This window comes from Podarcis erhardii (genome assembly GCF_964252035.2).
Source record: "Podarcis erhardii genome assembly, chromosome: 9".
Taxonomy (NCBI): Eukaryota; Metazoa; Chordata; class Lepidosauria; order Squamata; family Lacertidae; genus Podarcis; species Podarcis erhardii.
Genome location: NC_138512.1, coordinates 18713366 through 18740854, shown reverse-complemented (window position 1 = coordinate 18740854; position 27489 = coordinate 18713366). Strand labels below are relative to the sequence as shown.

General features: G+C 40.2%; 1 protein-coding gene across 4 annotated transcripts in view; it reads right to left on the bottom strand.

The window, feature by feature from the left end:
• The window catches only part of TBC1D1 (TBC1 domain family member 1), an 82177-nt gene that overhangs the window by 44162 nt on the left and 10526 nt on the right, over nucleotides 1-27489 (bottom strand). For 3 of the 4 annotated variants that reach the window (XM_081875642.1, XM_081875643.1, XM_081875644.1), the window contains exons 2-5: nucleotides 6848-7381; nucleotides 4895-4984; nucleotides 1965-2069; nucleotides 1649-1781 (exon numbers count right to left, since the gene is read on the bottom strand). In XM_081875642.1, the coding sequence (XP_081731768.1) occupies nucleotides 1649-1781; nucleotides 1965-2069; nucleotides 4895-4984; nucleotides 6848-7381 (862 nt within the window). Of the gene's footprint in view, nucleotides 1-1648; nucleotides 1782-1964; nucleotides 2070-4894; nucleotides 4985-6847; nucleotides 7382-18765; nucleotides 19053-27489 lie in introns of those variants that run through there. The other variant, XM_081875645.1, reaches the window with a different exon arrangement.

Here is a 27489-nt window from a genome sequence, read left to right as displayed (position 1 = left end):
TTTAGACGGGTTGTGTCTGACTACAGTCAATTCAGAGTAGACCCACTGAAATCAATAGTTTTAAGTCCGTCACATCTACTGATTTCACTTGTTATATTCTGAGTATTTCCTGCCCACCTAGCAGTTCGAAAGCACCCTTAAGTGCAAGTAGATAAATAGGTACCGCTTTATAGCGGGAAGGTAAATGGCGTTTCCGTGTGCTGCGTTGGTGCTGGCTCGCCAGAGCAGCTTTGTCACGCTGGCCACATGACCCGGAAGTGTCTCCGGACAGCGCTGGCCCCCGGCCTCTTGAGATGGGCGCACAACCCCAGAGTCGGACACAACTGGCCCGTACGGGCAGGGTACCTTATTCTGAGTATTATCACTTAGTTGGATACAACCCAACAACAATACCTAGTCAGGCAATATTCACAAAGTCATGTCCATCTAAAATAAGCTTTCCAGACAGGGACTACACTCACCACACTAAGGTGAAAAGCAGAGAAGCAAATAAACCCCCAAAACCTGAAGTGACTGTGACCACAATCTATGCTTTCACAAGCAAGGGAAAAGAATAAGCTCAGAATAGGAAGAAGACCCAGATAGTAGCCAATCACCGGGGGCTTGGTTATGGATGCCACCTGTACAAACCCTTTGTGCCTGCTGAAACTTGGAGGAAGAGAACCAAGTGGAGACATTTTGTTTGATGCTAAGCAAACTGCACTGGTTTAGCTACAGCCAAAACCATCTTTCAACCAGTCCTTTAAGATATGAGGGACAATCCCTTCTGAAGTTTAAAAGAATCCCAGGTACAGTTGTACCTTGGAAGTCGAACGGAATCCGCTCCAGAAGTCTGTTCGACTTCCAAAATGTTTGGAAACCAAAGTACAGTTTCTGATTGGCTGCAGGAAGCTCCTGCAACCAATCAGAAGCTGTGGAAGCCCTGTCGGATGTACGGCTTCCAAAAACAGTTCGCAAACTAGAACACTCACTTTTGGGTTTGCGGCATTCGGGAGCCAAAACGTTCAAGAACTAAGCTGTTTGAAAACCAAGGTATGACTGCATACCTAATACTTTATAAAAAAACAAAGACCCTTTCTTGGGCTGGCAAAAAAAAAAAAACAACCCAACCTCAACAACACCCTCTTGGCCTATTTTGCCCCCCAGTTTTTCTATCCAGCACATGAAAGTGTTGAAAAATATCTTTTTAGTATTTTGGACCTTGTAACATGCAAATATTACTGGAGCCAAGTGAGGATTCCCAGGTAAGATCCTCCCTCTATTGTGTGGGCAGGTAATCCCTCCCCTACCTGGCCTGGTCTCCTTGGCAACACTTCCCCCAGGTGGGATTGGACAATTGACTGAGGTAGGCGGAGACCTCTAGGTATCCCACCTGAGGGAGGCAAAGCCAAGCCTATGCTGTTGGAGCCGCTTCAGATCTAGGGGCTGCATGCGTCCACGCAAAGGGCGCCCCTCGTTTTAAGTGGGGAGCGGTCCTTGCCAGACAAGGACTTTTCTCCAGACTTCTCGAGTACTGCTCAAGTAGCAAAGTTGTTTTTAAATACACATAAGTTTGGCAAAGCACTTCATGCTTGATTGTTTACTTAGCAATAATCCATACGCCTATTTTTTTAAAAAGCAAACATGTACCATGCTGCATAATTCCTACCTTCTATTCTTTCACAGAGTTTATGCAGGCACTGCATGGGACATCCTTCACAGAGTTGGACTTGTGCTTTGGCAGTTTGTTGTATAGCAGCTACTGTAAAAGCCTGTTTCAAAGTCATCATGATCTCATCAACCTGGCGCAAAGAAAACTAGGGGTGAAGACCTGGTATTTAAGAAGGCTAATGAACAATGTATTAACTGCTGTTCTATATTAGCCCAATAGTGACAAATATCAAGCTTCAGAGTAAGTAAGAACCTTATATAGAAGATATTCTATGTCCAGCACCTCTTTGTTTTTGTTTTCTAAAGGTTCTTACCAGAGCTTCATCTGTACATTGAAACACGTAACAAACGAAATGGAAGCCTCCATTTTCCGAAGGCTCTCTGCAGATAAATCCAAAGTGATCGACATGTCTAATTCCCTACAATAGAAACAATGATATCAAAGATTCATAAAGGCTAGCTAAAGATTTGTAATTAGTCCGCTAAGCAGCATCTTGACATACAAACTTTTGTGAAAGGCGTGCAAAATAAATATTAACTGCAAGAAAATAAAAGTAATCCATTGGGAAATAAAAAATACACACACACACACATATTATACAATGAAAGTCCAAGATTGGCAAATCTAAACTGCCTCAGCCCAGTGAATCTTGTGTTTGGATTACAGTGGTACCTCGGGTTACAGACGCTTCAGGTTACGGATGCTTCAGGTTACAGACTCCTATAACCCAGAAACAGTACCTCGGGTTAAGAAATTTACCTCAGGATGAGAACAGAAATCACGCAGCGGTGGCGCGGCAGCAGCGGGAGGCCCCATTAGCTAAAGTGGTGCTTCAGGTTAAGAACAGAGCTCTGGAACAAATTAAGTTCTTAACCCGAGGTACACTGTTCCTTAGTTGCATTTGATTTGTACTGAGACCAATGGGACGGAAGTCCTGACTTAAGTCCACTGGTTTTAATGGAATTTAAGTGAAGCTAATGTAGTCTGGATCCAATCCAATCCATTTCTAATTTCTAATGAAGAGATTAACATGTTTCTTAAAAGGAGAGAGGGAGAGAAGAGAAGCAGAATATCAATACCATTGCTTGGTATGGATCTCAGTGCCCAGAGCTTGACATAAAAGTAATCAGTAGGTTGAGTGGTGGAGTGGCATTAAGCCCAGAGAGCCATGTACTGGATGACATTTCAAAGAGCGGCCTTCAAGTTTCCATTTTGTTCGTGGAAAAAAACCACAACCCCTTCCTTCTGTCAGCAGTCAAGTTCCCAAGATATTAAAAGGAGAATAGCCAGCCAATTGCTTTTAAAAGCACATAAACTAATTTCTTCACCAACAAACAAAGTTAGGCCCACATGTTGCTGATCACGTGGCGGAGTTGACAAAATATTTGGAGAACTTTTAAAAAAACCAACCAACCCTCAAGCATCACTTGCTCAACTGAGAAGACACTCTGGTGGAGCTCCCTTCTTCAGTAAGTGCTGGTGCATGTGAATCCCATGACCAATTCTTAGCTGAGCTAAGATGCTTCCAGCCCCCTGGAGTTCTTAAGGGATGCAGTTGACAAAAAGCCCCAGTTTAGATTTGAAGATGGGGTAAAATCAATAAATGAGAAAACTGCATGTCTCTAATTGCAGGTTGTGTTGCATTATGGGAGCTTTAAAGCTTTAAGTCTAAGATGCCCAGGAGCCCAACAAAACATAACATGATTAAGGAATGAAGACTCTCTGACTTGGCACACATAACAAGAAGTAATCGGTGTGAGCAAAAGATGAATGAGTTAGGCAACAATAAAATGCAGGAGACAATGCTTATGTAGCATAGAATACCCATAGTTCTAAGATTCAATGTAATTCAAGGCCAGTAACACTGCAAAACAGTATGGCAGTAAATACAGCTCCCAAAATGTTAGTTTTTATAGGTACAGTTTGGTGCCTATAGGCAGATATTGTTCCCATGTGACCTTGGAACATTAAAACATACAGCATAATTGTTGAGGAATGAATGACATCCATGAGGAATTGGGTAAATGCTTTCATAAACCCAGACTTCTCTGATTTTTACATTTTACTATCCATTAAGGTTGTGCATCTCAAGTTATAGAATCTTGTTTCATAAGAACAGAAGCAAAACTGAATGATTTTCCCATCTTCAAGCCTTAAAGCATCACTGCCAACAGTTACCATGGAAACAGTCTGTGGCTGGCATCCAAGGGAGGATGTACAGTTGTAGCATATGCCCTCCTTTCTCTAGAGACAGCAAACAGGAGCATGTGTACAGTTTTTCCCATTGGTTGGGCCACTAGTTAAGCAATCCAAAGGACTGGGAGAGGGAGTTGGGTCATTAAATTTGGAATTTATTTCCTGTTGGTCTGAGAAAGCTAAATTTTGACCTTGAGGGCAACCTGCTAAGTGCTGACTCACAGCTCTCGCTCTCTCTCTCTCTCTCTCTCTCTCTCTCTCTCTCTCTCTCTGACAAAAGTTCCTTTACTGTCTGACAAACTTCCTTTAGAAAGTAAATTTCTGGGATTTGTGTTAATTTACTTCAGGATCCACTGCAGGCAATCTTTTTCAAATGTACTGGGGTTAACACAGTCCTTGGTTATTCGAAGGAATGTCACACTCAGTGAGCTTTGATGCCTTCATGGTTTGGACAAACTGGGAAGGGGATCCCTAATAATAGCTGTCAACTTTTCCCTTTTCTTGCGAGGAATCCTATTCGGAATAAAAAGGAAAATGTTGACAGCTATGCCCCTAGTTGCTGGAAAAAAAATTGCTGAAGAAGTTCATTGCAAATGAGACAGAAATACTAATATTACATACAGTGTTCCCACCACATACTGACTGCAAAGGTCACCACTACAATGGCTTTAAAAATCTACCCTGACACACATTTCTTAAGTGATAAGAAAATGACTCTGTCCTTCCATAAGAAATCAGATTTTAAAGGGAGCAGCTTTTACAAGTTAAATGTCAAAAACTGTTACTTTCTGCTCACTCAAATTTTAGTTTATTTTCTTCCCTAGCAGTTTATTTCCTGCACCTAAATGATCACCCAAAACTTTATAAACCATTGCCACATATTCCTCTGCATGTCTCCTCCCTTCTTTGAGTCATACACTGGTTTTAGGGCAAAGATCCTGGCTTGTTAAATGGTGCAATGGAATTTAGTGGGAGAAAACCACTGCCCTGTTGTGGAAAACAACACCCAAGTTTTTAAGAACCAAGAAGGAATCAAAAGTTTGGTACCTGAGAGCAAAATGAAATTTCCTTAAAGCTTTTCTCAATAACTACTTTTTTGGTATCCGGACTGATGATGTAAACTTCAGACTGGCCAATCTGAAAAAAATAAACAAAATATTAGTCAGTTGCACCCTTCAAAATAATTTGTAGACAAAAATATGATTTTGAGACTGTAGTGGGTATGCTGAATTTTGCATGACAAATCAGCCACAATGCAAACTAGGACTTTCATATTGTATTTTAGATTGCTGTAACTCGTCCTGGAACCTTCGGGTGAAAGGTGGGCAACAACCACCACCACACTTGTTTAGGAATTTAGCCCAACCCTGCACATGGCACAAAAGGAGCTCCCTTATACCCAATGAGACTATTTGCTCATCTAGCATCATACTGTTTACACTGTTATTTGCCAGGTACATTACCTGCTACCTCATGGTTCTAACTGGAGATATCATGTGCTCTACCAATGAGCTATGTTCCCTCTCCCTAAAGATCCAAAGTACGCAGGAGCTGGGACCGAGCAACAGGAGCTCACTCCATCACGGGGATTCGAACCGCCGACCTTCTGATCGGCAAGTCCTAGGCTCTGTGGTTTAACCTACAGCGCCACCCGCGTCCCTATCTAGTGTTACTGGAAGGTAAATGACAGAGGGCTTCTTCAAACATTATACCTTTCAGGTTGTTTCAAAGGTTTACCTAAAAAAATTGATGTATGAATGACAGGTTCTTGTTTGCGAGCACTTGCATCGTGCAGTCATATTGTCTCCAGAGCATTAAAGTTTTCAGGTATTGTTGTAGCATAATTTACTCCAGGATATCCCAAACCAAGCCACATTACTGTGGAGGGAAGTTGCTTGAAGAAGGCTGTTTTAAGCCTTAGACATTACCTCATAGTCTGTTAAAGCAGAGCTTCGTAGGGGAAGCCTAGCCAGTCTTCTTCTGTTCTGCCCAATTTTAATTGGAAGGTCTTTAAAAGTATTACATACATTTAGGCTTCCATCTTACACATGGCCTACACACACACAAAACAAGGGCTACTTAAAATGCAGTTATGTTGAAGCTGCTCCACATGCCATAGTTTGTATGTGGTAGATACAGTATGGAATATTACAGGGTGTGATCAGGTACAGAATGCCAGCTTAAGGCTTGAGATTTTACAGGACTACTGTGATAGTCTGTAAGCTTTAAGATGTGGTGGGGTTTTTGGGGGGGGGGGAGTGAACTATGCTTACTTTCTACATTGATAGAGGCCCGGGACTAAATGGGAGACCCGCAATTTGCACAGGTTCTTAATTCTAACTATGTGAGGACACAGTGCAGTTGCTCAGTGGTGAGGAAGTGCAAGAACTGAAGTACTTCCCTTTATTACTTCATATCTATTTCCTTAAAAAAAGAAGAAGGAAAATGTCACATATGGGAAGGAGTGGTGCTAAATGGGTGCATTTGATGGAGCTACAAGATCAAGAGCCACAGCACAGAAAATAAATTTTAGCTGTGATCCTGTAGGGTTGAGTTTGGCTTTGAGGACAAGTGATGCAGATTTATGCTACAGTAAACAGAAAGCACTCCATCGTTCTCTGTATAAACACACACACACACACACACACACACACACACACCTGAACTCAATTAACTTCAAATCAGCTAGCAGCAATGCACAAAAGCTCTGGATATCTATTTCTGTAACCATGTTATCCAGTGTTCAGAGATGGTATCAGAGAATCAATGCAATGTGGTGGTTACTGAGTGTTGGACCATGACTTGAGAAATCATGGTTCAAATCTCCACTCTGCCATGGGTAACCTTGGGTCAGTCACTGCCTCTTAGCCTAACCTACCTCACAGGGTTGTTGTGGGGCTTAAATGAAGAGGAGAACCATGTATGCCACCTTGAGCTCCTTGGAGGGAAAGGTGGGAAAGAAGTGCAATTAATTAATTAAACACAACAACTCTGTTTTACCGTGAACAGCATTATCCGGTTCCCAGCAATATCCGTTGGCTGAACGTTTTGCCCGTGAATAAATCGACTTTTTAAGTTCAGAGAAACAGCATCTTCATCAAAGGATCTGACAAAGCTGTTACTTGTCTTCAGGCAACCTGCTTGTGACTCTCTCTTGAAAGCACAAGAACGCAGTCCGGGCTGAGAGTAGGATTTCCGCATCGGCCTTTTCTCCTGCTCTTCATTAACTAAGGGTTGGAAGACGGATCGGAATTTATCACTTATGGAAAAGCCTCCAGAATGGTTGACAGTTTCATGTGGTTGAGTGAATGGACCAGAATCCAAGTTTTTGGTATAACTAACATCATTAAATTTTTCAATACATTCATCTATGAGGGCTGGAGGTGCATTTTTGTGCGCTACTGTCACTCGGCCACAGAATAGCACTTCAAATTTTTTGCTAAAAGGATCTTCCACATCTGAGAGGTTGTTCTGAAACTCTTCCTGCCGTGCAATTTTTCCTGCTTGTCTGATAGTGCTTATGATCTCAGGCACCTGGAAGAAAATGACAATATCAGAGCCACTCAAATAAGAGGAAGAACGTGGGGGTTTAAAAGTGACAGAAAGTGATGTGTGAATCAGAATAACCACTGTACAAATTAACTTTGGAAGCTAGAGGCATCTTCATTATTTGGCCACCCCAACATGAAAGGAAAACCAATATATGTGTAGTTTGCCATCACAGATCTAACCCAGCAGAGAGGATTATCATATCACAAAGATTTTCAATGAAATCTGATTTTACATTAAGCTGCCAGTTATCAACAATGAGTGAAGGGAAATCAAGTGACATACACGCTTGTATGTGAACTTGTCGTGGAACACAGAGGCTAAGATCCAAAGTGCTATGCACAGTATTCTCATGTACATGGGAGCTTTTTATGTACTCTAATCCCAAAGCTGTTTGTGCTCTCTTTTTAAAATCCATTGTTTTCAGGTTTTTTTGAACAATGGTAGCTGTGTGTACTCTTGAGAACTACTTAATGTGATGTTCAGGGCCTGCTGTCATAAGGGGAAATCAGCAAACCTTTGTGCATACCTAATGCCCTCCTGTTCCTGAACAAGAGAAAATGTATTTGGATTAGGACCAGAGTATGTGTGTGCATGGGTATGTTCTGGTATGAAAGGAGTTTCAGGCAGTCATAAACTTTAGGGAAAAGTAAATATAGCTCAGCAAAATGCAAATTTCAAACATGAAGCCAAATGCATGACTCTAGCACAGGCATAGGCAATCTTTGGCCCTACTACTCTCATGATCCTTAGCTAACAGGACCAGTTGTCAGGGATGATGGAAATTGTAGTCCAAAACATCTGGAGGGCCACAGATTGCCTATGCCTGGTCTAGTAGGACTGCTGTTCACAAACAGGACCATATGAGATGGCCAGATATTACTGCCCACACCAGGCTGCTGTACCCTAAGAAGGGGTGATAGCAGTATGGGAAGCAACTTTGTCAATTACCCCCCCCCCAATTCTGGTACTAACAAGTTACTGGCATGGCAAGGAACCAAGCATGTGGAAGTAGCTCCCAAACCACAAATGTAACACTGAAATCACACCAAATTTTCTGGCTTTAAAAATATTTTTCTTGATTCAAAGCTTGATGGTATTAGCCTGTAAAATACATACTTTTTTCAGATTATACCCTCCTTTCCATAGAAGGCAGCTTTTCAGAACAGAGATGTAGCTGCTCAGAGTGAATGGTGAAACAAGCAGTGCAGGAGTAAAAAAGTAAGACTTCTGCTCTTAGAACCATCTCTCTACATAACTAGATAAATAATGTCCCAGAAAGCATCAAACAAAATCCCTTCTGGAAAACTCTTTTCCCTTTGTACGTGCATTCATTTGTGTGTGCGTTTTTTAATGCAGGTGCAAATTTCATCCTTAACTGTAATAGAAAATATTTGCCTCTGGATTTGACAAAGACTTCAGAAGGTCTTTTTATAGATAACAGACATATTTCGATAGCATTAGTCAGGATTACAATAAGGAAACAAGAATGGTCTGAAAATGAGACAGGAAGAATTACTTCATTCTCTGAGCATGGTGCATGACTCAGTCAACATACAGTTTGGTTGCACTCTGAACTAATATTAAGTAGTTGTTTAAAAAAGCAGTTTAGTAAGAGCAGAACTTGCCCTCTTGCACTTTGTAAAATGACATGCAATTTTGATGGCTCTATTTAAATAATAAAGGCACTGAAAAAATGTCATTGTTCTAAGGCTGCTATGAATGAGGACTTTACCCATATTTAGTATTAGCAGTACAATGCTGTAAGTACCTAGCATTTATTTGGTCCAGGAAAAACTTCTGAGTACTACTGAGTTTTAATATTTTGCCTGCGACCAATATGCGAAGTTAGAATGCTCATGTTTTATGTTATAATGCTTTTTTCCTTTGAGAAAGACCCTGTCGTCATCCAATAAAAATTAGGAGATGAAATACTACTGCTATTTTTATAAACTTTCTTTTGCAAATAACTGTGGGTTCAGGTAATTCTAAATACACAACTTCCCATTTCATACATGTTATAGTTAGGACCCACAATCACTAATTTAGGACTGTAAATAATGATTTCAACATCAAAAGCTGCCTTATAGTGAATCAAACTACAGGCTTATCTAGTTCCCTAAACCATAGCACCTTTTTACATAACCAAGAGGTTTGTCCTTTGTTATACACAGAAAATATACCATAGCTCTAACAAAATTACTTGCTGTAGGTAACAAGCAGGCAATTTATAGGCAGGCAGTTGTAGATTACAGGCTAAAGGTGACCCACAGTGGCAAGCAATAGCTCCTGAGTTAGAAATCCAAGCCTCTTTCTGTCTTCTAGGCACAAAGACAGTAGTACGCTCCAGCAACAGCCTTGGCTCTATTCCCTACTGCTTACTATCTGGCAGTCCAATGGTACTCTATGAACATTGTATTAGGAGATATGCATCCAAGTTTGATACAAAGAACTATCTGATCAAGGCACTGATATTCTGTCAGGATTCTAGCCATAACCTGTGGGATGTTACACAGCAATCAAACCCTACACTTAGAGGCTAGAATGGGTAAAGTAATATTTGATTCTGTTCAATACTGGCTGCACCTTCATCTTCCTCGTTTGTCTGACCTGCAACTGCACTAACATATCCTTAGAAAGCCAGGTAAACACAAAATTAATGTTTGGGGCTCCTTCAATGTTAAAACAACATCACTGTGCAGCTCCCACACATAGGAAACTTTGGGCTTGCCCACACAGGGCTTTATATTGAGTTTCAAAAAACAAAGCAGAAGCAACAGAAAACCCACTGTGGGTGGGCTGCTGATGTTTGCATTTTCTTCAGTTAATATAGCACAAGGAAAAATTTATGCAACCTGAGGGAAGGTGAGGGAAAATCCAGAGTTTGTTTGCAGTGTTAAGAAAAGGATCCTGCCCTTCAATGTCAGGAGGAAGGCTATATTATGGAAGCAGAAGTATTTCTTTAAATAGAATATAATGTATTAAGTTAGTCTGTAGGCCACATCAAAAGAGAACAAAATAAAATATGCTGAAAACTCTACATAAAAGTGTGTGTGTGTGTGTATTATACAGAGAGAGCGTATATGTTTGTACAGCGAGATGAGAAACTTTTTATTAGATCTTTGCTAAACAAAACTAAAAATGTAAAAATGGGTGAGACATGTGTCAGAATGCTCGTCTCTCAAAAAAATCAGAAACTCTACCACAAAATCATAGAATTGTAGAGTTGGAAGCATAATCTGAAATGAATTACAGATATCTTTTCCTGAGATTGGAAGCTTTTACCACAAAAGAGGCCACCTTCCGAGTCAAATACTGATTAGTTCTTCACACTGCTTTGAGAAGCAACATTTTAAACAATCCATTCAGGATAGGAATTGGCTGATAACTATAGGAGGGCACTGAACCAGACGAGCTTCAGATCTGGTATTGGTAGAACCTGTGCCAAGAATGGATTAAGTACAGAATGATGGGTATACCTAATATCAAGATCCTTTACATTAACACAGTACTGGACAAACAGCACTGATTGTGGGCAAGCATTTTATTATGCAGTTCATTACTGAAAGAGGGGAAAAATGATTTTTCAAGAAAACTCTTTCAAGCATCTCCTAGTATTTGTACACAAATTTTCTGCTACCTCTTTTCCTTTTCACTAGCTCTCAAAAACATATTATCAGCAACAGCTAAGACATTAGGTTTCTAACCTTATTTTCCATTTTCAGGAATCAACCATTTAATATTCAGTGTGCATTTAGGAGTGCATTAGGAATATACTGCATTAAGTTGTCATGCATCAAATATAATACTTTTAGATCTGTGCCTACTTTAGTGAGAGTTGTTTCAATTTCTAGAAGACCAGGTTGCTCACTGTTCAAAGTCCCAGATCCAGCAGTACACTAGCTGCTGGATATTGTCAGTTCCAGATACAGGATGTGCATTCTCTGGACAGGACAAGCAGGAACCTGCCCTGCCTTCTGTTCTATACTGCAATGGGAATGATCTGAGTCTCCCTTGACCTATTACCTTACCTTCCTACTTCTACCCTGGGGCTAATTTTTCAGTTAACTTTTCTTGTAAGAATAGAGGGGGCTTTCATTTCTAACTCAGGAACTATTGAATGTCGCTGTGGATCACCTTTAACCCGTAATCTACAACTGCCTGCTATGTCAGAGCTATGCTATATTATCTGTGTATAATGAAGGACAAACCTCTTGGTTATGGTATGCAAAAAGGTGTTATGGTCTGGGAGATTGTTAAGCATTATGTGGGGTGAGATAAGCCTATGTCATTTTGGTGAAGCCACTAAGAAAGGGATGTATGCATTTGGAATAGGGCATGCGCATTCTCTAACTGCACAACTATTGGGGAAGCTACATGCAAATGCACACTGAACCTTTCCTTTGCGAAAGAGCCATTGTTTAGTGGTAGACATAATTTACATGTAGAAGGCCTTGGGTTCGTTCTCTGGAATTTTGGACTGGAAAGAGCCCACCTGAAGATCTGCTGACGGCGAGCTAGATAAGCCTGCAGCCTGATTCGGTATAAGGCTGTTTTTTATGTTCCTATTAAATAGCAAAGTTGCTTTTGGTAAATGGCAAAGTAAAGTTAGGAAATCAGTGTGACGCTGGAGTCCTTTAGGGTTTATCGTCATTTGAGGAAGTAGGATGGTTAAAGATTGGGGGAACTGGTGCAGTTCTAACTCAACACTAACCCAAATCATTCTCGGAACTGAGACAAGTATTCTTCATAGGCCTTAAGACTCTCTGTTGCTCAATCAACCGATGGTACCAGCTACCAGTTTGTAGTATGTTTGGATTAGTCAAGTAAGAAGAAGCATTAAAGCTCTTTAAGTGAAACAGGGATACACTGTAGCCTTCCTTTGCTATTTACTAGAACCTTTTAAAAAAATATATCCTGCAAGCCTTACCATGCTACTTTTTCTATAGTTTCTAGCAGTGTTGTTTTTCTAGAAAATGAGGTGGTGGAACTCACCATGAACACCTCCCTTGTTCTCTTGCAATGGCAATGGCACCCACCTGAGAGGGGCCGAAACAGAATTCCGGGGAGTTCTGGCTGGGGAAAAAAATCCCTGGTTTCTAGTCCTATAATTAGAACAGGAAACAGCCTTAGTGCTGGAGAGGATGCACCTGCCCCATTCTAAAGATATGACAGCAGGTGTCCTTTTAAAGAATGGTTTCACAAGGAATCAATGAAGTTGGCTTCTCTCACTAGAAAAAGAACCACCCCGAGACCTCCGGGTATAGGGTGGTATATAAATTCAATTAATAATAATAATAATAATAATGAAAGAAAATAAAAGTGTCCCTCTTTCATTGTTAAGCCATAGCTAAGTATACATCTTGTCGTGAGTCAGGCCTGTATTGCCTATTGGCTTTGACTAGTAACAACACTTTAAGATGTCAGGCAGAGGTTTCTAAAATCCCTTAAAATTCAAAACTAAGTGCAGATGCCAAGATTAAACACTTGACCTCACACACAGGAAGCTTGTACTGTTTTACATAGGCTACAGTCATGTTTTGGAAATGTACAGATCACCATCTTTCTCTAACAGCAGGAAGTCTAGCAGCCTGAACTACTATATTGTACAAATAACAATCCAGTAAATGTAGTTTCCAAGCTGATAGTTGGAACATGGCAGAAATGAAGATGCTATTGCAGATGTAGTGTGGTTCTATATTGGGTGCTACATCTCCCTGACTGAATGACTAGTAGCCAGCAGTATATAAGCGGCTTCTTAAATGTAAAAGGCACATGGTGCTTATCATAGGGCATTTGAAAATAAGAGTTTCTGGGTGCCCATTTTAACCTGGGGCAGCCAAAAGATAAAGCCATCCTATTTTAACTCCATCCATATCAGCCTCTGGCAGTTGATGTGTACAGGATTCAGATTATGACATCCAGCACAGATTTTGATATGTTCTTCTTTCTACCCAAAAAATCCCCTTGGTCTGCAGAGGGTTTAGAGGAGTATCCACAATAGCTGGGCCTAGCTCAGGTTACATTAAAATGGAAATGGACTAATTTGAGCAAAACAAATGCTAAAAGCCTTCTGGCTGCAGTCATATACATGACGATTAAGAGGCAAACACCACTGAGTTCACTGAGACTTATCCAATCCAAAACGTGCATAGGATTGAGACTGAGTAGTCATTTGTTAAATTTTAAATTATTGTGTTTGAGGGTGACCTGATGCTATGGCTCTTTCCTACAACCCCTCTTTTATCATCCTGATTGCTCCTTTCCTTTAAAATTCTAATTAGGGAGCTTTTACGAGTGACCATTTCAATAATTCATGTTCCTATTTTCAATGTCTCGTTTAAATCATTTAAACGAAGTAAGAGTGAATTCCTCAAAGGAGCTACTGTTGCGTCGATATTGATTCCCAAATGAGCAAGCTGATCTTGAGCCAGAATCAGCTGCACAGACCATTGTGTTTTTATAACTGGTCAAGCACTAGCAAGTCTTTACAAATTCAAAAACCAGTGTTGATATAAATAAGATAAACCAAAGATGAGGAACCTTTTTCCATTCAGATGGTGTTGGACTCCAACTCCCATCAATCCCAGACAGCAATGTTGGACTCCAATGGTCAGAGATAATGGAAGTTGTAGTCTTAACAGTTCCTCAAAGGCCACAGTTTTCCCTGTAGGTTTATTCATATGTAAAACAGATTAGTCAAAATCTGTTTAGATGGGGTTGCCATATTTCAAAAAGTAAAGACAATGACACCCCAAAAGTTGTTGAGCGTTGGTGTTGTTGAAAACCCCAAAGCAACTTTTTGACTGACTTGCCTAAAATCCAGGACAGAGCAGGGCCCCTGGTCCACTACTGCATTGACAAAGGTTCAATATAGGGCAGCCATGATACCAGTGACAGTATGAAAAGCTGGCTAAGGAAAAGAGAAGGATCCCGCAGGCTGTGGCTGCTAGGAGTGAAGAGGAGCAAGATGAAGTATCTATTCTCTCCTCCCTATGACTGAGGTCATAGTCTCTGAGCTTTCATGCTGCAGGTTACACAGGAAATGGCTCAGTAACTCTCACATTAGTGCTGTAAAATGATAATTAAAGCACTGTTTATCCAGTGTCTCTCAAAGGTCAGTTTGGCTCCATAAACAGTCACTGCCTAGGGATCTTTTGCTCTTCCATGATACTTTACTATATTCAGATCCTGCAAATACTATGGAGATTGTTATACATTTCTTTTCTCTATGATGATAATAATAATAATAATAATAATAATAATAATAATAATATCATCTTTATTGTCATTGCCCCCTCTTGGGGACAACGAAATTACTTGGCTGCTCCATCCACCCAGGTAGGGCACTCCACTCAAAATCAGAACAACTATAAAAACACTAATTAAAACAATACAGTATAATACAGCAAGGAAGATTAGATGACTTTCAAAGTCTAGGTTTCCCATTCAGGGCCGAGATTGCTCTGGAGAAGAAGCTGTTCTTGAGACGGCTCTTCAGCAGTTACTATGGGAATTAAGAGAGTCCCAACAGTGACACAGAGCAATGGAAACATGAAAGTGATATTTTGCTATCCAGAGGCAAGATCTTGCCATTTTCTTGGCTCCTGTATGCAAGTTATTAATGGTGGAGGAGTCTCTCTTTAACAAACATCAAATTCCTTTGGAAGATAAAGAACATGTTTGCCAAACAAGCATTTCAAGGGAGGATAATGATGGTCAGCTGCACACAGAGAAGATACAGACCAATTACGTTCCCCCCCCCCCTTCTCAGGTTGAACTACTAACACAACTTATACATATTTTGCAAAGCAAGTTTATGAAAAATGTGTGTGTGTTTTTTTAAAGTACCGTAAGTAGGACAGCTAAGTATAACCTGCTGCAGCCATAACCATTGCATGGCTTCTCTACCTGTTTGTTTTCAATTTTAGCTTGATCATGTGTGAAAGAAGTCTTGTACCTCTCTGCTTGGCACTGTTGCTGACTAGTAAGGAACAGGCTGCAGTAGCTGATAACAGATTGGGAGATGAACAGAGGCAAACAGGTTTACTGTCAAAAGCAGAAGAGCCCCGTCGCAGAGGGGATAAAGTACAATCTGAGTATGGTATAAAAGATAATGTGGGGTTTGAGGAGGCAGAGGTATGCATTTGCCTTCACACACTTAATGTTTGCTGCAGGCAACACTGCTGTAAAACCAGTGCACTTAAGGCAAATATGACTGCTACATAAAGTGTGCAGCCCCTCTGGCTTATCAATACAGAGGACTGAAATTCATTCTCTCCTCTCTCTTTCTCTTACACACACATGCAGAGCCTTTCATGGGCTCTTTTTTTTTTTTTTAAACTGCATAGATGTATTAATGCATTCCAGAAAGTCAACTGCTACTATGGATATATGCAGTGAAACACCTGTACATGCAGCTGCCACACATGACAATCTACATGTTTTTTGCACATAATTTAGGAGAGAAAAACTCCCTATAAGACTTTTGTATTCTGGTCCTAAAAATGGGATACAGAGCAGCACACTTTGTGAAAATGTTCCAGATTATGAATCTTTAATGCCATTAAACTATAAATGGGTACCATATTTTTATTTCTCTGCTATTATATATGAGTTCTTCTACTGACAATGTTCCACAACCTTTCTATCCGTGAGCTGCTTAATGTCCTTAGCTACCTCCAACCTTGCTGTACCAAAGAGAATTCTAATGTGATCTATTAATTGCCCAGGTCTGATACAGTCCTAAAAATCCTCTTCCAGTGCCTTGCCATGTCTTGGCATTACCACCATCAGCAAGCCAGATTGTGTCCCTGCACCCTCTCCCAGTTTGGTGTTAAGGAGTTGTTAATCCAAGGTAACTTCTTTAATCTGGACCAGTTTTGCCTGGAAATGTTTGGCAGTCCATGAGTTCCATTGCCTCTTTTGGAACTGTAATACCACAGTCTGCTTCCAACACTCACACCTGTGATATTTTCAAGAACAATGCTGCAAATTGTAGGGCCCTCTTTTGCTGACTGAGTGCATAATTATTATTATTTTTTTGAGACCTAAGCCTTTCCCCCTTATTTACTGAACACCTGGAAAAATGCCAGGCCTTTGGCTTTTTGCAGACAGTTTGCCAGAGTGTCTTGATGGAAAACGTCTTTTGAGTCTCAATAAGCCACATGCTTTCCACTCTTTAAATTTGAAATATTTGTCAACAAAGGGAAAAGGATGACCCAAAATAGGGCAGGTGTAGAAGGGGCTAATATTTTCACCCACAAATTCCAAATGTTCAAACAATTTTTTTAATGAATTGATTTAGAATGGTTAATGCTATAGTCAAAAAGAGACGGGAAAGGTTAGTGAAAAGCACAGCATAGTAACTATTAAAAGTTATCAACTTAGAACAGAATTAAGGGAAAGGCTTTGACATGTATTTTTGAACACTTAAGTTTTCTGTAAAGGCTACTGTGCTGTAAAAGGTTAGAACTAGGTCACTCCTGGTTGTACAAGGACTCTCTTCTGATCGGGTAATGACTCATGGCATTAGCAAATTCTCTGTTCCTCATCTGTAAAACAGAACAACAGCCTAGAGTAGTTTTGGTCCTTCCAGTGGGCTCCATCAGCTGCAGCCAGCATGGCCAATGGACAGAGATGATGAGAGTTCTAATCCAAGACATCTGAAGAGCATCAGGTTGGGGAAACCTGGTATAGAGAAATCATGGGCAGTGCCAGCAGGAAGGGGATATAACGAAAGCTGTAAAGCAGGGATGGCAACATGTGGCCCTCTAGAAATTTATGGGGTCCAAATACCATCAGCCACAGTCAGCATGGCAAGGGATTTGTAGTCCAACAACAATCAGTTAACTGTACAATGTATTGTGGCCAAGATAGCATTGTATGTCTTTACTTTCTCCCATTCTGTCAATACTCCTACTCTAAACTCCAATATGCTTAATTTGTTCATTTGACTAAGATAAGGCACACTCCCCAATTGATTCCAGAGACAGACGGATGCCAAGAATAGATCAAGAAAAAAATACTTATCCTACTTTGTTACTTCAAAATGTCACTTAAGTGTATAGATATATGGCAAGAGGAACAATCCTGAGATTATGTTTAGAAACTTGCTGGTTCCCTTCAGGACAGCTGAAGGTAGCCTAGTGACAACAGTAAGAATCCAAGACAACAGTAAGTGGATAGGTATTTCATTCACAAATCCATGTGACAGAAAGTAAGAAAGTAAGTGGTTAGATACTTCACTCTCCAGTTAGAAACATGGAAATTCCTGTGGGCACTAGCAAGGCTCAGAATTTTCAATTCCAGTCATGACAGGAAATTTGAATACAGAATAAAGAACAGGAAGAAGAATATGCTACTGCTTACTTGAGTATACAGAACACACCCTTTATACAAGACCCAGCGGTGAGGTACAAAGGTGATAAAAAATAAGCAGCTGTTTTAGTCATTTAAGAGAGAGGATTATGCCTTTTTGGACAATAAAAGAAGAGGAATGCATCAATTTTCACTAACTTCATTTTCTTGAGGTGTTCAAAGATATTAGCACACAAACTCTTGAGGAAGAAATTGAAGGTATTATATTCCATAGTAAAATGTGTACTCATAAGAAAATGAGATAAATGTCAAATAACTTATGTCCAAGATTTATGTCCTCATTTTTCAATTCACTTCTAGGATGTGTTTCTTGGGCTGTCTCACATCCCCATTTTGAATCACAAACTAGAACCGGCCATCAGTTTATTAATTCCTCAGAGGCACAAAAAACCCCACTTATCACATTTAACCCTTTGAGCTGCTCAGCGTCCACACTTGGAAGAAAGCTAAGTTACAGTGGAAGCTGCTATCAGCACTCCAGGACAAATAACTAAAACATAAACAACCTCTGCCACTATTGCTTATGGGCTGTCCATCTCCAAGCGTAGTCCGAAGCTACCCCAAAGGATTCTTTCAATTTCTGGAGCAGACTAGGTGAACCAACAAGAATGGCCAGATTTAAACTGATGCAAATTGTCTTTTTTTACATATAAATACTAAAATGTTCATACACCAACTCCTACAAATTCGCTGTAACACAAGAATTCTAGCTTCTTCTGCAATCCTAAACACCAATATTGGAGAATAATTCACACTGAACACTGTGGCACTTTCTTCCACGTAAACATACATAATGGTTGTACTGTTAGGCGTTTTCACAGAGATTTTGCACATTTTAAAAAGCCACACAGACTTAACTTTCCTCTAACAAAACGTTTGCTCTCCAGCTGCATTTTTCTCTTGCAGCACCCCACCATCAAAACATAGCCATTGATCTGCATATCTAAATAGAAAGAAATAAGATGAATGAAGTTTAAAACTCCTCCTACCTTCGCCACCCAGTTGAACAATGGTGACATCCTAACAAGGGGAGATGCAGCAGTGTGCGGGAAGTTGCAATTCCAGCCACTTTCTCCTCTCCTCTTTCAGCGTTTGCGCTCTCATAAAACCGCCCTCTCCCGCATCTGCCTCGAGCAGTAAGCTCATTTACTGAGAAACAAGAAAGCACTTCTTTCAGACTATTCGCTCCATGCTGCAGAAAACCACGCTCCTTCCAAGCTCTGCGAGCAACTATGAGGTCACTGGTCTCTCGCACACAATTCCACAGTCTATCGCAGAGATTCATTGCAAGGAAGGAAAAGGCTGGGTGGGTTACGCGCAGGAGTGAGGTTTTCTATAGGCTGCTTTCAAAAGACGACTCCACCTACTCCCAGGGAGAGGCAGTTAAAGAAAGTATCAACAAAGTCCTGCTCTGTAAATCACTCAGGAAGTTGTGAAACGGGGCAGGTTTTTTTTTATTTAAGAGAGAACTGCAATAACATGCCAAGGAGGGCAGTTATGAACATATGCTGGCAACTTTTAAGGAGTTCTGAATAAAAGAGAGCATTCATAGAACTTACTTAAAACAACACGCACAGTCTCCCAACAACACAGCCATTAATAGGACTTTCTAGAAACATTCCAACTTACAAATAAATAATGTCACTGCTAATTGAAAATAAACGCAAAACCCCCAAATTCAGTGAATTCGTTTCTTGTCTTTCTGCAGCAGTCCTAGCCCCACTTACTTCTGAGTAGACATGATGGGACTGCAGCCTCCACTAGTACATCAATATTGGAGCAACAGTGGAATAGTGATTTTTGCAATATTAACATGAAATATATATTGGACGCTTGTCCTGTACTTTATTTTTAAACATATTTTGCAAAATATAATGAATTTTTGGTAATAGTGAAGTAATGTACCGTAAGTGCCATTTTCTTCCCCCTCTGAAAAAAGCAATGTTGAATTGCTTTTTTAATGTTAAATTGCTTTTGGGGGCGTTGCGGGTGGGAGGGACCGTGTGCAACTAGAAGCAAGCTTTCCTCACATTTTAAAATGTTTTGTGTGTTTAGCTTTTTGGCAATAGACATGTAGATGAATAGATTTCATACAGTATGGCTTAATTTCTAAATAAGAGGTATGAGTCAATCTTGTCTGAAAATTATACTTGGACCCTCCTCTTACACAGAAGCTCTTTCCCTGTCCATAGATGTGCAGAGAACAAGTGATGGTGTTGGGTTTGCACTCTGCACATGTGTAATGGCACTCTGCAAACATTCCTAAATAAGTGCTGTGATGAAAAACAGCAAGGCCTATAAATTTAAAATGTTACCAGCTGCCAATTAATGTTGGGATGAGTCTACATCATATATTGAATAAATTTCTTGGTTGCAGGCTTCTGGTTCTAGAATAAATGTGAGAAATGCTGATATACATCAGATTAGTTTACTTTCAAAATTATTCACTGTAATGCCAGTATTATCACATGGCTACTATAGGAGGAATAGCATAGCAAAGCCCAGTCTATTGGCTGGGACAAGAGATGAGCTGTCCTAAACGTCTCCTCTCAACAGTCGCCTCTCCCCATACAAACCAACCTAAACCTGTGCTCATGATTTGAGGCCCTTCTTTGTGTGCCTCCTTCACGAAAGATCCAGAGGGTAGAAACACAAGAACAGACTGTAATGGCTTCCCATTTGTGGAATGCCCTGTCCAGGGAGGCTTGCCTGGTACCATCATTATATATCTTTAAACACCAGGCAAAACCTGGCCTTTGGCCTTTAACTATTTGTGACCTTTTAGAATTGGGTGGGATGTTTTTAACATATTTCTCTTTTCTCTTGGTTTTAATGTATCTATGTGAGGTTTATCATCTGTCTATTTGGTTGTAAATCACTTTGGATTACCCTGTGTAAGATAAAGCGACTAACAGATTTAATTAATAGTTTTAAGAATAATAATAATAACACAGCCATTTCACGTCAGAGGGAAAGATGGGTCAGCAGAAGCCACTCCATAGGCTTGGGTGAGAGACCAGCTGCTTCCTTCCAAGCTGCTCATAAGAACTATATAACTTTCCTTTCCATTCTTTTTTTCATTCTGTTTCCTGTCTTTTAAATGTAAGCGTATGGGCAGTGACTGTAATCTGTGTACAGCACTTAGCAAATCTCAGGTGCTTTATGAATTATGTTATTTAAACAGCGTTGGAAAGGCAAGGCCTTTCTGCTCTTACCTTTTATTGTGCTGTTTGACCCAACGTTTTAGAGTGAATGTGAAGCTGACTGTCTGCACCATTGGTCACAAGCTGCTGTTATTAGAGAGTGAGTGCAGGGTTTTCCTTTCCGCACTAACGATGGGTTGTGCCCAAATTGAAAAAAGTTCTGTGGCTCTAGTCACACTTCTTACATACCCTCATGATCCTCCAGCAATAAACATCATCGTTATGAGCATGCATAAAGCTACAGCTGTTTCATGGAATTTTAATTATTATTTTTTAAATGCCTAGCATTTTGGAATTCTAATCTTGTGATAGTATAGGAGATTCGAAGGTGCGTCAGCCTGAGCTATGGCGAACTTGGTTGTTGTGATGAAATTTTGTCTGCAGCTAATGAATGTTGTCGTGGGTAGAGCTTTGACTCAACATCATCTCCATCTGTCGATGTCACAAACTGACAGCTTGCAAAGGTCAGAGAGAAGTAGCACAAAACAGATGTCTCCCAAGCCACGCCCACCAACCCCAAACCACAAATAAACCAGGACACTGTGCTTGTACACAGTGCTATTTTTCTAGAACTTTTCCCTTGTTCTCTTAGAATGGCAATGGTGCGCACTTGAGAGATGCTGGAGCTGAGCTCCTGTGAGCTCTGCTGAAAAAAAGTCCTGCTTGTACATATTCCAGACAGATGAAAAATATTGAGGATCCATTCAGGAACTTTCTTTCACAAAAGTTGTTGTTGTTGTTTTGCAATAAAAGAAAAGGCTTTAAAAAACACCCCACATTATTCTGGAATATTAGCTGAATAAAGGGGGGAGAACGACCCACCACAACAACCATATCCCTATAAATGGTAAGTGTAAACTGGACAATGAACAATTAGCAGCAAAGATTGGCTTCTGGCCATAAGACTGGGGACTCCTGACCATGTTATAACATTTCTGTCTCCCAGTTGCATAGTAAAAATTAAGTCTGCAAGTTCAAAAAGGTTTATTTTTGTGGAGCTACCTGGAAAGTATTCAGGTATTCAATAATTTATTTTTATTTGCTTCCCCTTAATGTTTGTCCATTTGTTCCACCTCCTCTCCTCCAAAAAAAGTTTAGCAGTACAGACATACTTAAAACAGAACTTAGTGTTTTAATGTTTATTGCAGCTTGTGAATAGATTAAGCAATGCTATTTCCAAAGGTACTGTATAGTCATTTTAAATGAATGGAAAACTCAATAATATAGTATCCCAAAAATAGCAAAAAGCAAAATTGTTCCATATGCACTGTATAATATTTTTAAAGCTCTTGAAAACAGCATTTTATAATCTGTTATAGAGATAGACTGAACAGGGCAGCTGGATGAATTCTTGGGGTAGAAAACTTTGCCTTGTACACATTCACCTTCCAAGTCTCTACCAGAACTTCCTTTTAAAGCAGCTGCCATGGAGACAGTTCCCAGGGGAACTCAGTGGTCAGTCACTACAACAGCCACCACAACGTTGCTCATGACAGATCATTCCAGGCTTGAACAGAGTTGCTCCAGAGGGAGGCCAAACTGTAAATTGCCTCTCTGGGGCCCAGAGCTTTAGTAGACTTGCTGTTCCTATGAGGGCTGATTTCTCTGAGAAGAAGGCAGCCAACCAAGCAGGAAAAGTTGCATTAAAAAAACCAAAAAAACTTTGGAGCTGGTTGCCAAAAAAGTAGAGCACAAGGCCACACCTCAACAACTTTAACATAAGCTATTGAGTCTGAATGCATGGCTTTTATGTGGGGCCTTGCTCTTGGACCTACCGGAAAATGTGGACTGCTTCAGGCCTATCAGAAACTGCGGGCTCTTCCCCACAGCCTCACATCAAACCCAATCTGGGCCATGTTGAGATAGCATATATTAACTGGCAATCCTATTCTAACCACAGAAAAGTTATATAATACATCCAATGTTACAGAACTGAAGAATATTTTTGTATTTCATGAAGCTTTTAGGGCTTGGATTATCTGACATTGAAACAATTACACGCCCTCTCAAAAAAAAAATAAAAAAAAATCAAAGACAAATAAACCCTTTGAATCTCCCCAAAAGTTCTGTCTTATGACACTGCAGAAACTGCAAAACTGCTGGGCATGAGGCACTAGAAAATGGCAACAAAAGCCACAGCTGACCATGCTAGGGTGAATGGTCCCCAGGTACCTATCGTGCATTGACCATAAGGGCCAGGTCAGCCATACTCTTTGCTTTCCTTCCAACTGACATCTCCTCAGATCTGTGTATAGTTACTGGTGCAACTCCTTTAGTTTATGGCAGCATGACAAAGGGCTCCACAACACTCGGCTTCCATGGCTTGGACTGTTCTTTTACCTTAAAGGTCCTGGTGGAAGTGAGCAAACAATGGTAGTCTTTAGTTCCAGGCGTTCAGAGTGAACGCCGGGAGCACACAAGTAGTGCCATGCAATTGCCTCATATCTAGAAGTCAGGGTTCATTTTCCTCTTGAATCAGGAAAGGGGGGGATCACTTGACCCACTTCACTAAACACTACACTCATGTATTGGCAACTCAGTGCTTGGCACCAATGGGCAATGCAGGTCAAAGAAAGCACAGAGCCAAAGGGGTCAAGCTACTTCTCCCTTTTATTCACTTGCCACACTTATTAGGAGTATTTATTAAATTTGTAGGCCACCCTTCATCCGAAGATCCTATGGCAGTTCACAACAGAAAAATACAAAACGAGAATAAAAAATACATAGTAAAATAAAAACAAACCACTAACCACCCACCTCCCACAAACACATTTAAAAAGCCACAGAGTGCTAATCAGCCGAACGCCTGGTTAGAGAGATATGTTTTTGCCCGGCGCCTACCAGTACCTTCACAATCTGGGACTTTGTGTACAGCCTGTGTGATTTTGGCAGTTCCTCTTCCTCCTGAGTCAGCTCCAAGAAGATTGTCTGGGACTAAAAGGTTTATTTTAGCCACAAGGCTGTAGCTCCAAGGAGGAGATGGGTAAACAGTGGGCCACTTGGTGGTTATCCATGGGCCAGATTTAGCTCATGAACCAGCAGGTCTCTACCACTACATCCTGGCTGTACTTTAAGAAGTCAGGTTAGGGAAGATGCATGTCTGTGGAGGAAGATGGCAAACCATCTGCATCTGGTAGGAACTGAAGCTGGAATTGTGTGTTTGCTTAAGGGGCTTTAAGGTGTTCTGGATGTTACTTTTTGTGGGAAGATGCCAATGTCACCACTGAATGGTTAGATGTATGTTAGTTTTATTTTGAAGCAAAGTGTCTAAACTTAGAACCTGGTAAGAAATAGGAAAAAGAAATACAAAAACAAAATGCCAAACAATCACGCAATTCGTAGAATCTGTGTGTATAGCCCATACATAGCACAGATTCATACCAAATATGTCACAACATGAACTGCTCCAACCATGACCTCAGTGTTAGCCCCTGAAATGAATGCATGGAAGCCACCAACTAGTGTGAGCTTGCTTGCAGAATGAGCAAGGGTGACCTCTCTTCCACCCAGTCTCTGCTGTGAGCTTCAAGCAGGAAAGCAACCCTAAGGGAAAAACAACAACAAAACCCTAAAGGGTGTGTGGGAAATGCCACATATAGCTGGCCTTTCTTTGAATTCATGTGCAGAAAATGCAGCCATCCTATCAAAAAAACATCTCCTTATCCACATGAAACACCAGAATAACATTAACATCAGAGAAAAAGCTCTTTCCAGATTGGATTGATGCTTCATCTGACCCAGTTCCAAAACAATCAAACTTGTAGCTTTCATTACTTTTGGAATTGCCACAGATACACCATTTACTGCATGACAATACATTAATAGCGTCACTGATAATCCTGTCTGCATCACACTGAAAACAGATTTTAAAATAATGTTGGCCAATATGATATCAAATTGAGTGTTCAGGTTTTAATCAAGTTTTATGTGAATTCCTTGGATTTTGTGTTTGTTCTCAGTAACCACTAAATCATATCCTAGTGTTTCCTCCAAGATGAGATATGGTTTGGGCATCATTAAAACTATAAAAATGGTATCTACTGGGAAACACAGTTTTGTACAACTTATTTCATAATAAGCAATTTCTGTAGAAATTAACCATCACTGTCTATGAGAGATGTTATTGGTGGAAACAGTTAAAAATAAAACGTAGGGAAGGTATTTAGAAGAAAGTTCACTCTCCTCCTCAATCCCAATCTCCCAGCTAAAAATTCAAGTGAGAAACTGCAGTGGGAGCATCTCCAGAGTTATAAACTATTTTGAAATATAAGCTGCAGATAAAGTACTTCCCACACTTGCAGCTATTTCTGTGAAGGCAAACTAAAGAGGTTCCAATTTCCTGACACGGCTTTCAGAAATGTCTCAGGCTTGGATTGCAATTGGAGACCCACACAGACACCAACACTGTTTGTACTGGCAGATGCATTCAAGAGCAGTTTTTAGCAATCAACAGGCAAATAAAACATGATGAATGGAACTGAGATCTTTTTATCTTGTGTTGCACAGTTTGGAATACCATGTTACACCTGTACTTTTAAAGCACAACCCTGAGACTACAATCCTGTGCACACTTACTTAGGACTAAGCCTTACTGAACTCAGTGAGACTTATTTCCAAGTAAATATTGTTATGAGTAAATGACTCAGAAACAATTTTAATAACACCACCAATGTGTAACAAAAATACTAGAAAGAAATATAAACTTCTCTCTCTTTGTTTCTTTGTTTGATACATAATAGAACTTAAGGTGCAACACTTTACAAACTTATATGGGAATAAATATGATTGAACTCAAGGGTACTTCTGAGTTGATGTACAGCATTGCACTACAAATCTATGTTCCAGTCAACATAAATTTCACATTTGCATCAGATTTAAGTAAAGTCAATTAAATGTGCTTAAGACAAGGATATCAGTACAGTATGTTTATCCTTTGCTTTAAAAGTATTCAAAGCCCATATCCTTGGCTTTTTGAGAACATGATCAGAACTTTGACATAAATGCATGTTACAAAACTGAAATAGGCTTTACATAAAATAGGCATAATCCAGCTCATTAAGTAACTTCAGTCCCTCTGATTTTAACTGGAATGATGTAACTGCTTACTTTTCCAATCAAATAAGTTACTATGCCCATGGGTCCTTTGAATGGAACACAACAGAGTCTAAGGGTATTGCCCCATGCCTTAAATCAGCAGCCCTGCCCTAATAGCTCTAATCAATCTGAATTTTTATTCATGTTATTGTTTACAAAGAAGACCATTGCAACATGGGGACCAATACAAGACTGAGACTCATCTGTCTTGTAGCATAGTGTACATAATTTAACACACAAGTATTCTTTTTGGACCAATAGAAATGAAAATAAAAGAAACTTTTATTAAAATAATGGTTATCCTAGTAGCTTAAAACTTTTGCCTCCTGGCTGAGCCCTTACGAATATACACATATAGGCTGGCACTGTTCTAGCTTTGTTCACAGGATTGCTGTCCACATTAGAGAATATAATTGAGAATCAGATTGTGATATCATTTTACTTCCTTGTCCGCTTGTGACTAACTGTTGACAGCTTTTCCATTATCAATAAATGCTAACTCTTTATTATCTTGGCTTATGTTGCATGGAGATAGGTCAGATTTCCTTAACCACGCAATTATTTTTTCTGAAGCTGGTAAAGGTAACAGTTTCTGATGCAGCTGGAAACCCTTATGCCTCTAAATCTCAGCACGCACACAGAGAAGACATTTCACATCCTATAGAAAATACTGTAAAATCTATTATTTAGCAGGAAGTGCTGAGTTTTAAAGTCAGCACAAAAAGTGGGTCTATGCTCAGTGGTGCCCACCACCAGAATCCACTCTGATTTTTGCCATGGCCTTTTCCTTAGGAAGTAATGTGATAAAATATTGTTTCCTGCTTGGCAGGGGGTTGGACTCGATGGCCCTTGTGGTCTCTTCCAACTCTATGATTCTATGATTCTATATTGCTAAATATCTGCATCCTACATATTTGGTGTCTGAACGTTGAACATTTCAAAATGCCATAGCTCCACAGTGTGGCTGTTTTAGGGAACTGCAGCACAACAAGGCATCCTAGGGATGCAGAGAAAAGGGAGACATGAAAGAGGGAAAAGGATATTGGCAGGGGGGAACCAGTGGGTAGAAAGGCGAGTTGCTTAATCTCACCAACTGTATGTGTGGTGGGAAATTGGGATTGTGGCCCACATTCCCCATAATATAACCTGTCTGCCTTGCCCTCATATGTCTTAATGTGCACACAGGGGCCTATATGTGTTTCCTTGTCCATACAAACTGTATGCTCCCCAGCTGTAAAACTAGGTGCATAGCTCCTGTTGATCAAGTTGCAAGCATGGGGCTCTACCTATACACCATGTACAACAATAAAAAGTAGATTGGATGGTGGTGGTTTTAAATGTTCGCTGGAATCTCTACATTTGTCAGATCTTCCTTGCTTCTTGTCAGGACTGAGTTCCTGGGCTGGATTTTCTTGG